The 17505-nt window shown below is 27.8% G+C and overlaps 4 protein-coding genes across 4 annotated transcripts; 3 read left to right on the top strand and 1 right to left on the bottom strand.

The window, feature by feature from the left end:
• Nucleotides 1–1721: 1721 nt before the first annotated feature.
• Nucleotides 1722–3389, top strand: LOC130670124 (general odorant-binding protein 83a-like). The gene is made up of 6 exons (XM_057473335.1): nucleotides 1722–1927; nucleotides 2506–2584; nucleotides 2659–2747; nucleotides 2859–2973; nucleotides 3066–3133; nucleotides 3205–3389. Exons 1-6 carry the CDS (start codon nucleotides 1847–1849, stop codon nucleotides 3220–3222), a joined length of 450 nt encoding a protein of 149 aa, XP_057329318.1. The 5' UTR covers nucleotides 1722–1846; the 3' UTR covers nucleotides 3223–3389.
• Nucleotides 3390–5186: 1797 nt separating this feature from the next.
• On the top strand, nucleotides 5187–9957 carry LOC130670553 (uncharacterized). Its single transcript, XM_057473971.1, has 12 exons — nucleotides 5187–5346; nucleotides 5424–5502; nucleotides 5558–5646; nucleotides 5936–6050; nucleotides 6142–6209; nucleotides 7419–7426; nucleotides 8077–8242; nucleotides 8336–8414; nucleotides 8483–8571; nucleotides 8643–8757; nucleotides 9655–9722; nucleotides 9800–9957. The coding sequence occupies exons 1-12, from the start codon at nucleotides 5275–5277 to the stop codon at nucleotides 9815–9817; spliced, it is 966 nt and encodes a 321-aa protein (XP_057329954.1). The 5' UTR covers nucleotides 5187–5274; the 3' UTR covers nucleotides 9818–9957.
• A 241-nt stretch (nucleotides 9958–10198) lies between these two features.
• Nucleotides 10199–12191, top strand: LOC130670125 (uncharacterized). Its single transcript, XM_057473336.1, has 5 exons — nucleotides 10199–10355; nucleotides 10468–10561; nucleotides 10689–10777; nucleotides 11691–11811; nucleotides 11896–12191. The coding sequence occupies exons 1-5, from the start codon at nucleotides 10302–10304 to the stop codon at nucleotides 11979–11981; spliced, it is 444 nt and encodes a 147-aa protein (XP_057329319.1). The 5' UTR covers nucleotides 10199–10301; the 3' UTR covers nucleotides 11982–12191.
• On the bottom strand, nucleotides 12076–16323 carry LOC130670118 (mitochondrial ribonuclease P catalytic subunit). Its single transcript, XM_057473327.1, has 5 exons — nucleotides 16173–16323; nucleotides 15257–16105; nucleotides 14893–15142; nucleotides 13222–13358; nucleotides 12076–13153 (listed from the first exon to the last, which is right to left on the bottom strand). The coding sequence occupies exons 2-5, from the start codon at nucleotides 16102–16104 to the stop codon at nucleotides 12811–12813; spliced, it is 1578 nt and encodes a 525-aa protein (XP_057329310.1). The 5' UTR covers nucleotide 16105; nucleotides 16173–16323; the 3' UTR covers nucleotides 12076–12810.
• Nucleotides 16324–17505: the final 1182 nt, after the last annotated feature.

Below are 17505 nucleotides of genomic sequence, written 5' to 3'. Positions count from 1 at the left end.
GCGGCGCGGGGTCTACTGCATGCCGCCATATTAAACGCCAGCTTGTGGAAAAAATTTCAAACTTTCGGCGGGAATTTTGAATTGCGTTTATAGAAAATTTTTTTGTTAAAAATATAATTTTTAACTATTGAAAATGCATTTATAATTTAAAATAAAATTAGGGTAAGAGCACCAATACTCAGTCCCAAACCACCCGGGTCACAATATCAAGCCTCAATCCAGCCTCACTGAGTGAGAAAAGCATTTTGAGCCTCAAATAATGCTCACAGAGCCTCAATGAGCCTCAAATGGTGATCAAAGAGCCTCAAATAATACTAATCGAATTTAAATTACATTGTCGAGACTAGGTTCATTTGAGGTTCATCGAGGCTTATTGAGGATCTTTGAGCATCATTTAAGGCTCTGTGAGCATTATTTGAGGCTCAAAATGCTTTTTTTACTCAGTGAGGCTGGATTGAAGCTTACTTGGGTTCGATGAGGCTAAATTGAGGCTAGATATTATGACCCGGGCAGTAGCCAGCCACTTCTAATGTTAAATTATATCTATATATATTTTGAGCCAATGTTAAAATATATAACCGGCTGGATACTGGTTAGGGGCTGGGTGCTGTGCTCTTACCCTATATCTTTTTTTTTGTTCTGATTACAAAAAGAGAAATTAAATAAAATTAACATTTAAACAAACTTATTTAATTAGTTCTGGAATTTAATGTTTTTACAAGTATATTGTATGTTATATTATGTTTATTGTTTGAACGATTAAGTTAAATACAGTCAGACCCCGTTAAAAGACTTTTCCCTTCAAAACTCGCTCAGAAAGCTTCCCCCACCAACAACTCAATGAAAATTTTTTTTGAACTTGTTACGCGGCGAGGTCCGTCTGTTTAACCAATTCTACATAAAATTCCCTTTAAATTGATATATTTAATTGGTGCCGTAAGATGGACGGTGGTGGTTGCTTAGGGTCATCTAAGTCATAAAGTAGGGTCATAAGGTCGGCTACTTTATGCACCGTCAAAGTATCGGTCTTTAAGAGCTTGGGTTGAACTTGACGGGGTCCGTCTGTTTAACCGATTCTACATAGAATTCCCTTTAAATTGATATATATTTTTTTTCTTTTTCGAACGCAAACTAATTTTTAAATATAGCGAAACCTAAACTTACAATTAACCTTCTCAATAAGACAATTTATAGATAAATTGAGAAAAATATAGATAGCCCAAATTGGGATTCGAACCCAGACCATGTCGGTATCGTGCGTTTCCGATTTCGCGATCGATTTTCGAAGTTCGAACGCGATTTCAAAATCATATCGTGAAACTTGAAAAACTGGTAACGATTAGGGTTTGAATTTTAATAGTCTGAAATTTCGATAAAAATTTTAAGATGTTTTTGGAGATTTAAAAGGCACGACATTCTAGCAGTCTATGGATCGTATATCTATTTATCAAATGAAACAATAAATCGCTTTTAATAATAAATAATTTTCTTGATTTTTTTATTACATCTATTGACATTTCCTGCACCTGTATTGTATAACAGACGATAGTTACCTGTTGACACATTGCTTGAACTCTATGTTTTAATATTACGTAAAATTGTCGATGAATTGACAATTATTAGAAAAATAGGATAAAATTCATTCAGATATTGATTATACAGAATGAGATAGTATTAAAACTTCGAATAATCATTGTATATAAGCTGATGGACAAATGTTGTTTCCCTTAATTCATCATACCGAATACTATAATGCAAATCGAGTAGTTGCATCCGCGTTTCATTAAAAGTACAAAAAATAAATATATATATATATATATATATAAATAGATTAGTAATTGTAAAAATGAAAGGCATAAATAGTATCCCTTCAATAGCAATTGTCGCTTTTTGTTGTATCTCATTAAATTTTTTGAATACTGAAGCTGTAAGTGTTACTATTATGATTTTACAACAAAAGAGTAAACCAACCAACGATGAGAACTTTAAAATCCAGTCATTAGATCTAATTTTGGTCGATTGCTTTTTTACTTAAAGTTCTGATCGTTGGAAGCTGCTAAAAATCAGTGTGCACTGTGAAAAATTGGGAGTGAATTCGGAGTAATTACGGATTTTATTTAAATCCGAATTCACTCCGTCACTCAGAATTTTGAAGTTTTAAAAAATCACTCTGCATATGCGGAGTAAATAGGGAGTTTGTTTTTTCAGCGGAGTGATTTCGGAGTGATCTGGATTTTATTCAAATTTGCATTCACTTCGATTCAGAGTTTTAATATTAAAATATACTCCTTTTAGGAGTGAATTTTATTCCGAACTGGACTTTCAATTTAAATTAAATTTCCCTCCAGAGTAAATTTCACTCCGAGGGGATTGAATAAATAAACAGTCATCCGCTCCGCATTCACTCCGGATTTATTCCTTGTCCACTCAGCTAATTTTTTACAGTGTGTTTATTTAAGTTTTGTGAAAAAAAAAATGTATTTAAAAAAAATTTTCCATTGATAGACTATGACTGTCGACCAAATCAATAATATGATGAAACCACTGGGTAAAACGTGTGTATCAAAAGTAGGGCTCAGTCCAGGTACACTTTTTTATAATATTTTTTGACTCGATTATTACGATATGTATTTAATTAATAATGTAATTACTTTTCAGAGTTACAGGAGCGACATAGAAATAGAGAATTTCCAGAGGATAGAACTTTCATGTGTTATATGCATTGTATGGCAAAAATGACAAAAGTTGTATGTATTTAACAATTTAATTTATTATTAATTATTTATATGCTTTGTTAAAATCATTTCTAGTTGAGTTAAAAAAAAGTAGATCAATTTTCGCGTAATTTATTTTTCCAGTTCGACAAAAATAATAATTTCAATTTAGAAGGTACATTCAAACAATCAAAATTAGTATTGCCAGAAGAGTTATTAGAAGATTCATTAAATGCCTATACAACTTGTTATCCTAAAGGTGAATTTGAAATTTTTTTCTGTTAAATTCGATTGTTTTTAAAATTTTTTAATAATATTAATAACAATTATTAAATTTAATTCTTTTAATAGCCACAAGTGATGATCCTTGTGAAAAGGCTTATCAATTTGGGAAATGTTATTATGAAACGGATGGAAAGGTATAATATTATTTTCTTATTTTGAGTTACATTGATTAATAAATAGCTACTAATTAATTTATGGATTACAGAGTTACTTTTACCCATAAAAATCGAATTATTGGTAATTATAAACTAAGGCTGAGTTGGATACATTGCTGTCTATACACTTTATTTCACTTGCACTATCTTAAGTATAACAAGAAATAAGAACTTATTGTAAAGACAAATGTGTGTATAATAATAATGATGATAATAAATTTATTTTATTACATTCCCACTTATATTGATAGTTGCGATTTACTTATATCTTAATTCATATTGTTTTTGTTTCAATTATTTTTTCATGTTTTATTTTTGGGTAATTAAGCCTAAATCCGTTTTGAATTTTCATCTACTTTTCTTGGAAAGTTACAAATTTATTTGCTTTTAACTTCTTCTCTCATCATCATATGAGCCAATGTCGCTTGGCCTAAAGTTCCACATTTTGATGGTGCTCATATTTCCTTATTCTTTTTCTAATCGTAATCAGCTCCATTCGGCGGACAGTGTAATATATATTATATACTAGTCACAAAAATTAAAGGATATTTACAAAATTCCAAATTCTCAAGGATTTTTAACGGGCTGTAACTTGGAGGAAATAAGGATTATCGCTGAATAAACACGTTTTGAAATTGAAAAAATGAATTAAAACTGAAGAATTGCTTATTACGCAATTTTTGGCGAAACTGATAAATTTAAAGCTTCAGGGCACTAAGAAAAAAAGATCGCCTCGCTTCGAAATTTTCTAGGATCCTTCGGAACACTTTGGTGTTGAAAATTACCGAGGATATTCTTAGTTCATCCGTTATATCCAAAGTTATACTAAGTTATCCAAATATCCTTAAATACGCGAATTTTTACTTTTTTTTCAGTCAACTTGTCGTATTGAAAAAAATTTTTACATCAAAAGCCACTAATTTTATCTTATAGAAAGTGTTTCCCACTTTTCAAAACCCCACTTCTATTTCGCGGACGATGATTTTTTTGTTTTAATCAGCGATAATTCCGCGCTAAATCATCGTACAAAATTTAATTACGGCAAATTAAAGGGCATTGAATTACTTAAAAGAGCATCATGATAAAATTATTAAAAAAAATTAATTGAAGATTGTTTTTTTGGTGGTTTTCTTAGGATTACTCCGGAACCGCGGATGATAAAATTTTTAACACCAGATATAAAAACTAGATACTTGAAGCTACAATTTGCTTTTTTTTTCTGTACGACCATTTTTCTTCAAGTTACAGCCTGTTGAAAATCACTTAAAAATTTACAATTTTTTTAATATCCCTTAATTTTTGTGACTAGCATATATATTTTGAACCAATGGTATTTTTCGGTATTACGCGACAAAAGAAAGCACATGGAAAAATTTGATAAAAGTTGCGACATGAGACCTTTTACAATAGTTATATTTTCGAAATAAATATGCTGTAGAGATACCGATTTTGGCCTAGTTTTGGACATGTCAAAAAATAATGTGCGCTACGACATAATTAATTTTTCAAATGTGTTCATAGATACTTTTATCACACTATTACAATGTCAGTTTTTTATACTTTTCCGTCGATTCAAATAAAGTATTAAACGTCTAAAAATGGAGCACTGGCCACAAATTGTAGATTTACCCTACATAAAAACGAATTTTACAAATAGAATATTGATAAGATTATATTTGAACACTTTTTTCAAATCATCCTGAATCTTATGTTATGGATTCCATTTAACTTTATTTCGTAAGCAAGATGAATGAGTTCGTTTTAATGCAAAAAAAAATAAAGTTTATTTGATGAATATATTATTTTTTATTTCTAATATCAATATTACGTAACAAACAATAGCTGTACGTACTAAGACAATTAATAATTAGTGATTTGATAATACGTAAATATAAGTTGCTGAATATTTGACAGCTGTAGGTGTATAACATAAATTTTGTACCGATTATGCTGTCACTTATGACAAGATGTTATTAAAAGTACAGATGATAGAGAAGCAAAAGTATATAAGATGATGTGAATCTAGTTTTTTTTTTCATTAAATATTTAAACTGGATAGAGTACACCAAAGTAGTGAGTGTATTTAATTGTCGTATCAAATATAATAATAAATATACAAAATGAAGAATATTATTATCTTTACAACTGCTATAGCTATATTTACTTTTATAAATTTTTCTCCAACTGAGGCTGTAAGAAAAATACTTTTATTTAATCTATTACTTATTACTACAAATATAAAATATTTTTTCATAATAAATGTTGACAGAGAATGACTATGACACAAATTAGAAATGCTATGAAACCACTGGGTAAAACATGTCTAGGAAAAACTGGTCTTAGCAAAGGTAATTTTTTTGGTTAGATAATTTAAATATTAAATTAATAATAAATAATTTTTAGAGGTACAAGCCGGACAACACAATGGAGAATTTCCAGAAGATGAAGCTCTAATGTGTTATCATTCGTGTCTTCTTAAACTGGCAAAAATCGTAAGAATAAATTCTCTAGTAATGATAATTTATTAATTAAATGCTTTAAGAGAATATAGGGTAGAAGTACCGTTTTTGGCCACTTAGAAATTTTGAATAAAATAATTTGTAAAATACGCAACAACGTAATTAATTTTTTTAAATGTGTTTGAAGATATTTTTATCACACTATTGCAATGAAATTTTTTTTTAATACGGTTTCATTATTTAAAATAAAGTATTAAATGTCCAAAAATGGAGCAGTGGCCACAAATGGTACTTCTACCCTAGTAAACATTTTCTTTTTCAGTCTGATAAAAGTGGTAACATTAATTTGGATACTATAAACAAGCAAATAGATTTAATGATGCCCGAAGATTTAATAGCTCGTGCAAAAGCTGTAACTGCAGATTGTTTTGGTGAAAGTAAATATATTTTTTTATTGAAGTATTATTTATTATCCATAGCCGATTAGTATTAATTGATACAATTAATGATCAAATAATTATCTTTTAGTTAAATCTACGGAAATTTGTAGAATGAGTTTTGAATTTGTCAAATGCTATTTCTTAAATGGTCCAGAGGTAATCTTATAAAAACATTAATTTTTATTAATATATATATATATATTATATATATATATATATATATATATATATATATATATATATATATATATACACTGAAAAAAATTAGCGGAGTTAATCTGGATTAAATCCGGAGTGAATGCGGAGCGGATGACTGTTAATTTATTGAATCCCCTCAAAGTGAAATTTACTCCGAAGAAAAATTTTATTTAATAATGAAAATCTGGTTTGAAGTGAAATTCATTCCTAAAAGAAGTTCATTTTAATATTAAAACTCTGAATTGGAGTAAATGCGGATTTAAATAAAATCCAGACTACTCCGAAATCACTCCGTTGAAAAGACAAACTCCCGATTTACTCCCCATGCGAAGTGATTTTTTCTAAATCTCCGAAACTCCGAACGACGGAGTGAATTCGGATTTAAATAAAATCCGTAATCACTCCGAATTCACTCCCAATGTTTTACAGTGTATACATATGTTTTTTTTCTTTTACAGATTGTTTTCTTCCCATAAAAATATAACTATTCAATCTCCAACAACAGCAAAATAAATATGATATATATTTTCAATTTGAATATATTAATTATTATCTTTTGCCGTAATTTTTTCTCACATTGATATTCACACAAATATATTTTACAAATGTATATTTATGTTATTTGAAAATATAAAAATACTGAACATATTTTGCGTTACGTTAATTTTAAAAAGTCGTAGCCCGAAAATTTTCTAATATTATTTTTTTTTACAGTTAAATTTATAGAAAATTTTTCAGCAGAACGTTTAATATATTGAGTAGAATTTAATTCCATACATGTTTTCTAAGTATTGTTATTTTCTATTGTTCTGTATATTTATCTGCCATCATATTTTCCAACAGTTATCAGTATTTTCTTAAAAATTTTCAAGATAATAAGACTCTACTTTACAAACTGAGGTAACGTTTCACAATTCTAGTAATTGATATAAAAATACATTTTCCATTATCAAAATTTATTATTTACTTAACTAATGTACTTATAGAATATATTACTGATTTCCTTCGAAAAAAAAAAAAAAAAAAACAATAATAATAGATAACGAGATTAATAAGTTAATTATGAAGGAAACGCTTCCTTTTGTGTCGACGTCACATCTGAGATGAGAGGGTATAATTTATGTCTGACATTGAATTGTTTTGATGTACTTCCAGTCAATCCAATAGGCAAAATCGTAACTCGAATTATGGTTAAAAAAATAAACACAATTTAATTACTACAATTAATAAAATAATGTTGAAAATATTTGATCTTTTAAATTTATTTTACGCTATTGCATAACAGAATTTTTTTCAATTTTAATTTTTTTGCTTACTCATTTAGAAAATATGATTCCTTCATAACAAAATCAAATCACCCGATGACAAAAAAAATTCACATTTTTTAAAATTTCATATAATCCATAAAATGTTAATTTTTTTAATTTTTCAGACTAATAAATGTTGAATAAAAAAAATTTGTTGAATAAATTGCATTTATAGATATATATTATTTCCTATTAGTTTGTAAAATAACAATATTTCTTTCGAAAGTGCACTAACGGAGCGCAATAATTATTGTGACCATTAAATTTTAAAATTTTTACTAATAAATAAAAAAAAGGAAATTTTTGATTTTTTGATTTTAACACCTTCTGTATTACATAACTACCTAATAAAGTAATATACATATAGTATATGACCGATGTTTTAATGTTACATAAATACGTCGTTAATTTTGAGGAAGCAGATGAATAGGGTAATTTGTAATTTGCATTTAAGTATTGATTATACTGTAGTAAGTAATGAGATATAATGTTGAGAATAAAAAACAGAGTTGCTAAAGTATAAAAGATGTAAAAATATTTTTACGCAACTCATTATGCCAAATAGTGATTGACAGTCATCAAGTGAGTGTGTTAAGTGCAAGGAAATACAAAATGAAAAATACCCTTTTCTTCATCCTTGCTGCGGCTTTTTTATTAGGATATAATATCCCACATGTTGAATCTGTAAGCTTCAATGTTTTTATTCTAATAATGATTAGTATACGGGCTGTAGAAAATTTACACCTATGTAATTTTTTTTTTTTTTTTAATAAATAGAGAATGAGTATGGCACAAATAATAAACACTATGAAACCATTGGGCAAAACTTGTGCAGCCAAAACTGGACTTAGCAAAGGTAATTTTTAAAAATATAATTATATATTTAAAATAATTAAATTTTTTATTTATTTTCAAATTTATCAGAGTTACAAGACGGACAACACGAAGGACAATTTCCAGAAGAGGAAGCTCTTATGTGTTATCATACATGTTTGCTTAAGATGGCTAAAGTTGTAAGTGTTTAATTATTTATTTTAATATTAATGAGAAAATTTACTAAAATAAATGTACGTTTTTTCTGAAGGCTGACAAAACTGGAAAATTAAATATAGATGCGATGGTTAAACAAATCGATATGTTGCTGCCCGAAGAATTGGTAGACAAAGCAAAAACAGCTTGTTCAGGTTGCGCCGATGAAGGTAAATGTCTAAATTGATTTTATTTTAATACATAGGGGAGAGGGGGACAGAACGGGGTACCCCAAAAATTTTATAAAAAAATCTTTTTTTTTAAATATTATTTAAACATTTCAAAATCACTTTTGTAAATATAATTGAGCATTATTTTGAATTTTTTTTTTTCAGTTTGCGAAAAATTTTGTTTTTCTAAAAAAATAGTATGAAATCAATTTGATATTTTTTCTTATCAATTTACAATAAAAAAACTCCCAGTGTCGAATTACTTTAGATGTATTTCAATAATCAACTGGAAAATATTTACAATTTTTTAAATTTAATCAACTTTTAAAAATTTTTTTATTTATTACTTTAAGCAATCTATAATTGCATTTTTAAAAATATGTTCTTTGGAATTGAAACTAACTTAAATCTTTTACTTTAAAGTTAATAATCAATAGTGATTAACAAATAAAAAATTACCAATATAAAGTAGGTAGTTAAACATTTTCAAAAATCGAAAGTGTCAGTCGAAAAATGTTAATGACTTTTGTTTCATGATAAAAACTATCAAAAATTTCTTTTTCTTCCTTTGCATCCAATAATTATGTGAAATGAAATTTTTCTTTATGTAAATTACTTGCGAGCAATTTAATTTAATCAAATTTATTTGATATCCACAAATTTTTTCACCTTTTTTAGGGGCTGGCCCATTTTGACCGCAAAAAATGAAATTTTTTTTTAACGACAGTTGAAAATTCTTGCTATTTACTTTGAATATCATTAGAAAAAACAAAATTTAACGTATTTGAGCCTCCAAAAATTTAGTATTTCCTTAAGTAGTCCGTTTTGCCTTTTCTATCCCCTATAATTATAAGTTTTATTAAAATTAACACTATTTATTTTCAATAATTTATTTAGTTACAGCTACTGAGGGTTGTAGACCGAGTTGGGAATTCATGAAGTGCTGGTACGGTAGAGCACCAGAGGTAATATTATAGTTTAATATTTACTTTTTTTAAAAATTGAATGTAAATTTTATTTATGTAACTTTTCTTATTTACAGTTATACTTCTTCCCGTAAAACAAAATCATATAAAAAAATGTAATCTATCAGTAATGACATGAAATTAAAAAAAAATTGTATGATATTCTATAGCATAAAGACAAAAAAATATGTATTTATTTTTACATAAGTATGATAATAAATAAATTTTAAAGTAACACTGTAATTTAATTTAAAGTAATTGATTTTTCAGAAAAGTCGGTAAGATTTATTTCAGTGATAAATGATTATTGTTAATTATTGTAATTATTTGATAATTATTCAAGTTTTAATAATAAATAAATAGTGATAACGAATGTATCAATAGTGATGATCAAGGAAATGCTTCCTTTCGTGTACGAAATTGTTTCAAAGACACAGTAATTGGTACTTACCATTGAATTTTTTTCATATAAATACAGAGCGTACGTATGTTAATTTAAGTCATTCTAATTCTAACAGAAAATACATCAATAACTTTTTTTAAAATTTCAAATAGTGCTTCAAAAAACAAACAACCAAAATGAAGTGCTTCACATTAACTGCTGCAGGAATTTTATTCACTATCCTCATTACTGTAATTATTTTTTAAATATTTCATTACATTTTCTGTTAAATTTATACTTTTCAATTATATATATATTTTTTTTCACGATTTAATTTTTATATTTATTGAATTAATGATGTAGGTAAATAACGCTAGGTCGGATTTAAATATAGAGGAACTTATGAAAAAATCAATGGAAGAAACTTTTAAGGCATGCAAAGATAAATTAACACCAGGTAAGTACAAATATAAACCTATATTAAAAAAATTGGGACAAAAAATATGAGAAGTAATTTGAAATTTATGTAAAAAGTATTGGTTGTTATACTTTCAATTTATAAATATTTTTTTTTAATAATTTAGAAAATTTCGCGCTTCTTAACAAGGATCCACATGCTGATAATCAAGAAATTAAATGTTTCAAAGCATGCGGTATGAATCATGCAGGTGTTGTAAGTAAAAAATATATTAATTCTACTTGGTATTTAAAGGTATATATTTCTTATGGAAATATAGATGTTATAGAAGATCTCATTTCGCAATTTTCAAATAATTTTACTGTAATATGTTTTATTTTGCCGAGAAATTCCGAAAAATGCTATTGGTTCACAAGTTTAAATATGTATGTACGTATGTATATGACGCGCCATGTCAGATTGATACTGGCTACAATTTTTATTGGATCTTAATGAAACTTGGTACACTTGTTCTTTGAGAAATTACCTTGATCAAGTTCGAAGATGAGCAAAATCGATCAAATAGCTTAGAAGATGCGGGTGTTTTAAATTTTTTTGATTGTTGTAAAAATATCATTGTTTGCTTTATCCTTAAATAACTTTTGAACCGAAAGCGATAACTTAATTTCGTAAAATGCATCTTGACGTTCGTGAAATTAGTTTTGATTTTCACTACATAACTTGTGTTTTATAAAAATTTCTTCTAACAAATTGATGACCTCGAATATTTAAAAAAAATTGAAATAATTTACTTTCGCAGCTTCATCTTCTCATAACTTCTGAATGATAAGACATAAGTGAAATTCGTAAATTTTATAGAGTAGCTTATGAAATGAACATCAATTGAAACTATTATGAATTTATTTTTTATTTATTAGTTCATTTTCTGTGGCGTTTCGAAGGTACCAGAATCAATATTATGAGATTGAAATTAAGCCTACACAATTATTTTAATTTTTTGAAATGCATGTTATATTTTATGGAAGAAGCTTTAATTAATGATTTTAGAACTTCATATTTAATTGATTTAAATAAGAAATATACCTTTACATTCCGGGTATGGCCACATGGCCCTTTTTTATATTTCATTGAATTTATGTCTATTTTTTTATTTTTTTATTTACTGTAGATGGCTGACGGTAAATTACAAATTGATAAAATGGAAGAGAAATTAGTTTCTTTGTTGGGAGAAGATAAAAAAGACTTTGCAAAAGTTTTAATTGGAGGTGCAAAAGCATGCGTCGAAGAAGGTAAAATTAATAAATATTAATTATTTAAGTAAAGAAATATATAAAAAAAATGAAATTAATGAAAAATATTTTCAATGTTTAAAGCTAATAAGGGTGAGAATGAATGTGACGTAGCAGCCGCTTTCGAGGCATGTTCACAAAAAGCTATAGCCGCTAAATCCGGTAATTAAGAGAAAAAGTTGTATGGAAAATAAATTTAGGATAAAAATATAAAACGACTACGGAATTCCATGGATTTGTATATTGAACAATTATCTTCGAAAGTTTTATATTATTTTAATTTAATGGTCAGCAACACATGAGCATTTTTTATTTTTTTTTTTAACATTTTGTAATTATTAAAACTGTAAATCGATTAATAAAATAGCAAATTTTACCTACTTCATTATTTTTATTTTCATTTACCACTTTCAATAAATAAAAAAAATGTATATCACAGTATAGTGACAGGACAGTGTTACAATTCTACTCACATCATCTCTACTCAAGGGAAGGTAGCTACAACTTTACTCACTTACAACTTTACTCAGCCTCAACTCTACTCATAGTTTTTTTTACTCAGGTTTAACTCTACTCATAATAGGGTAAAATACGTGAGTACAGTTGTAACTGAGTAAAGTTATCGCTGAGTAAAGATATAGCTGAGTAGAGTTAAAACTGTGAATAGAATTGAGGCTGAGTAAAGTTGTGAGTGAGTAGAGTTGTAGTTACTTCCCTTAAGTAGAGATGTTGTGAGTAGAATTGTAACACTGTCTAGATACTGAACATTTAATTTTTACCACTAATTTTTTGGATCAATTTACAATAAAGCTTTGGTAGATATTTATAATTTTTAATCCAATTGATTTATTATCATTATTAAAAATATAAAACAAAAATAATTAACGACATTTTTACAATTTTAATAAAAAAAAAAAAATGTTTTGTAAGAAAGAATACAGCAGAAGTAAATTATTTTTTTTCTTTGTACTTTTAACTAAAAATATGGACGATTATCAGTTAATTTCTTCTAAGGCAAATCCAGGTCTGAGGTGGTTTCGGAATATGAAGATCGGGTGATTTTAGATCTGGATCATCAGAACATGGTAGATGCCAGCCATGTGAATTTTTTTGGGCAACTGGAAGATATTTGGGAGGATAAATAAGTAATAATGTTCTATGGAAATTTGTTCCAACGTATGTAGGAAAGATCTGCCGGCTTATCTGCCAGTGGCGAAATAATTGTCTAGTTTTATCATCCTGTAGGTCGAATTTATGCCGACGCATTAAGTCTCGAGATACGAAATATGAATTTATACCACTGGCAAGAGTTGCGTAGAGTAAGAATGGGTCATCTTGTGATCTAAATAAATTAAGAACAAAAAAAAATCAATAAAAACTCAGTATTAATACATGAGAATTTATACTTACAAATTATTTGCAAAAAATAAGTAGCAGTGTTTTCGTATGTAACTCATATGTTTGGCCGACCATTTATTCATATGCTTGCGTCCTAATATGAATACTTTTTTGTTTTGTGAAACGAATTTTTCAACAACTGTCGCTAGCTATAAAATTAATTTAATTATTTGAGTTTCATTAGACAAAAATTTAAAAATAATCACACTGTTCTCTTTATAATTTAAGTTCTTAATTAGAAATTATTTCCATCTGAAAACTCTAGAATCTTTTGAGACATTAAAAAAAATTCTAAAACTTTATAAAACATCCGTTAAATTTTTAAAAATGATTAAAACATTTCAAAAAGTTTCAGAGCTGTCTAGAGTGAAATAAAAATCTGAAAACCAGTTGACCCTGCGGGCAAACCCCAAAACTTCCTGCTGTTTTCGAGCTCACAGCTCAAACGTTATTATTTGTTCGACGTTATCTCTGGAACAAATCGATCAATTTGCTCGTGATTTGTGGCAAACGAAAGAGCTTATTGAGACTTAGATTTGATCAAACTTAGAAACAAATCGGTTAAGCGATTGAAAAAAATTTTATTCTTCGTATAATTTGTAAGCTAATCAGTTTTAAGTCTTAATGAGCCCTTTCGATTGCCGCAAAGTAAATTTAGATCGATTGATTCGTTCTAAATATATCTTTGGACTAAAAAAGTTTATATACACACGTTCACCCACATAGACAGACGGACGTCCATCTGACAGTGATGAGAAGCTTCTTAGGACCTCAAAACATCGAAATTGGAAAAAAACTCGATTTTTGATAATCGGACCGAAACCAATAACTTCTACCGGGAAGTTAAAAAAATTATGAATCACCAGCGAATTAACATCTCTACCAGAAACAGGTTCACCGAAATTAAAACTCCATCCGAGTGAACTCTACTGAATAAAATTAAAAAAAAAACTCTCAACAATAACCTATTTATGACAGAGATATAAATTTGCCAGAACTATCAGACGGTGGTATAAAACCCACACGGGAAAAATCGAAGTAAGGTAAAAGACCCAGTGCCTGATTAGAGAATCAGTATCCGATCATTCCGTGTATTTGTATAGATATATTTAGTAAATATCGATATACAAATACATGAGTGATCGAGTACTGGGTCTCTTATTTTATATAAATTGAAGAACGACAAATAATATAATGATAAAGTGATCCGTACCTACTATCATTCTAAATAGTAATTCTTTCATTTATGATTAAAACGTGAAGAATTATAAAATAAGTATTAAAATTTATTGTCTATGCAAGAAAAATAAATATTTAAACTTTAAAAATCGCAACTGGAACTTAAAAAATTCATGATACGTATTATAAAATTTGTTTGGAATCTTAAAGTTTCCTGTGTTAATATCCAGGTTCCGGGTTATAATTTCAGACACGAATTTTTAAAGTTTATTTTTTCGGTGCAAATATGAATTAATAATAATATAACTAAACTTTTAACTGAATAAACACGTGAATTTCCATGTTAACTAACATGTTTTCTCAGTTAGAGATGTTTTGGAGCAATCAGTTCAAGGATAGTTTTATTTTACGATAGACATATTTTAGGTAGAGACATACTATAGAGTTGTCTGAACATAGAGAGATATTGGAGCGACTTGTTATAATGCTAAACTTTTCAATTACCTCTTGGCCTAATGACGATTTTTGAGTTCGACTGAGGGTATAGGCCGCGTTAAGTCCATCAATACAAACATCATAAGGTTTTGTTGAGTCAACAAATTTTTTAAACTGCTTCAACTCCTCAGGAGTCGTTTTCCCGTAAACATCTCCACCAATTAAATTTTTCGATAACACAAGATCTGACAAAGCTTGAAAATCTTCTGGCTTAAGATCTAAAGGCTTCAGTGCTTGACTACAATGTTCACATGTACCACTGTTGAATAATTGTAAAAATATGTCATTAGCTGTTACACATTCAATTAAAACTATTGAGTATAGAATAATTTATAAAGTCACTCATTAAAAATTAATTATACAACATATTTACTCTTTTCCAATCGATGTTTTTCTAGCAACCCATTCGCCGGTACTAACAAGAAGATCAACTATTGCCGTTATAACATCTGAAGGCGCTAATACGTCATTTGCTTTCCATAATTCAAATAATTTATTAATAACATACTCCAATTCTCGTGAATTATTGGACGTTCTCGTGCAATATTTTAAAAAAGAATCATAGGCACGTTGACTTGGTTGTAATCGTGGGAACATTTGTGATAAAAGCTCCCAACCAAATTTAAATTCGTCATGATCAAAAGCTGCTGATATAATTGACGAAAAAGAAGCACTATGTGACGAACTTGTTATTGTAATCATATCTAATAATTCAACACATTCTCTCCATCTTTCAGTCAATGACAAACCCAAGATTAAATATTCTGCAGTAATTGCATCGACAATTGGATACTTTGTCCTTATTTCATCATACAGACGATAAACCTCTTCAATTTCTTGTGAATCCAATACTTTTTTACTGTCATACAGCAATTTAAAATATTTACCAACAGTAGCAAGATTTAAATTTTTATTTTCATTTCGTATTAAATGTTGGACGTAATTTAATCCCAAATTTTTGTTGTCTGATTCTCTGCATGTATCAATAATAATACAGTCAACATTGGCTTCATTGATGCCTGCACCACTGTCAAATAATTCTTTGCGTATTAATGACCATTGGTCATCAGCAAATTTTAATTCTCCATCGAGTAATTTATTTATTGTCAACTCTTTAAAACTTCTTACTTGGTGTATATATGTTCTTTTATTAATTATTAATTTCTTAGGTGTCAACATCAACCGACATATATTAATCCAAGGGAATTTAATAATAGACATGCTGAAATATAAAATTAATTTTTATTCTATAATTTAGTGTAAATATTATTATAATCAATTATTATTACTTGAAAATTAACCGCAGATATAATGATATTTTTTTATAAGTATTTTAAATATTACTATTAAATGATATATCCAATTCCATTATTTAATGTCTATTTTGTTTAACGCACATGGTTATCATGGATCTGTTTTTTTTTTTTTTTTTTTATTAACAGCAAGTTTCTGTTGACTGTAGAGGCGTCAGTTTAAAGTTCTGACATTTTCCCGCCATTTATTGAACATGAAAATGAAAGCAAAAAATATCTGTCAGTTTTATATTTTTTTATATAAATAAATTACATTATTATTAATAATTATTCGAAATCATGTACTTACATATATGAAGATTTCATATACATTTTCAAAAATATTTTTGTTAATTTTTATTTTTGACATTTAGAAACAAAAAAATTTTTCGAGTCTGCTGCTTTAATTATTCTTAGAGTTAATTACATCAAATTGTTTTATTTTTCTTCAAAATATATTTCACCAGCTACAAATATATATCGCGGTACATGAGTGTGAATGTACCAGACAATTTGCGCTTTTTTTTCAATTTCATTATTTAGAATTTATGAATTGGTTCATATTTGCACATTCACACTCATTCCCGTTACTAATTCCGAAAAGGTGTATAATTTTTTTTTTCATTGCCAACCGTCTTGTAGACTTATTTTATAGCTAAAAATTGAAAAAAAAACATTTTCAGTCTTAGAATAAGTCTTCATATGATTAACAATTGAATAAAAAAATTATACGCCTTTTTGGGTTTAAATTGAGTGACTAAAGCCAAAAAAACATATAAAAATATAAGTCCTTTTGGAATGAAGACATAAGTGTGAATGTAATAGACATGAAACAGTTCATAAATTTTGAATAAACAAATTAATGAATTCAAATAATGGAGGGTGGATTCCGAAATGTGCTGCGAGCAGCTGTACCGAATATTTCAAAAATAAATTACAAGATATTGGAGAAAAATTTTAAATCGTACGTGAAAATAAAATGGCGGCAGAATATGATAGAAAAATATGTAAAAAATAAAAAAAAAACACGCAAGTGTTTGAACAAACCTTGGTGGGGAAATAATATGCAGAAGGGTGTCCTAATATACTTGGAGATTTAATTTAAATTGCTCCAAGTGTATTGCAGCTAAAATAACGTCACTTAACTGCTATTTCCCACCAGACGATGCCAGATGATTTTGCTCAGGAACTTAGAAGACACCAGCATCAGCCATCAGCAACACTTCACGCTAGCACTGAACACTCAACACTTAACTACACCACAGACACTTTGCACAATTTGAACTATACAAACACTGCACATTTTAATTAAAGAATGACTATGAGCAAT

This window comes from Microplitis mediator, chromosome 6, assembly GCF_029852145.1.
Source record: "Microplitis mediator isolate UGA2020A chromosome 6, iyMicMedi2.1, whole genome shotgun sequence".
In the NCBI taxonomy this organism is placed as follows: Eukaryota; Metazoa; Arthropoda; class Insecta; order Hymenoptera; family Braconidae; genus Microplitis; species Microplitis mediator.
This window is presented reverse-complemented; position numbering and strand designations above follow the sequence as displayed.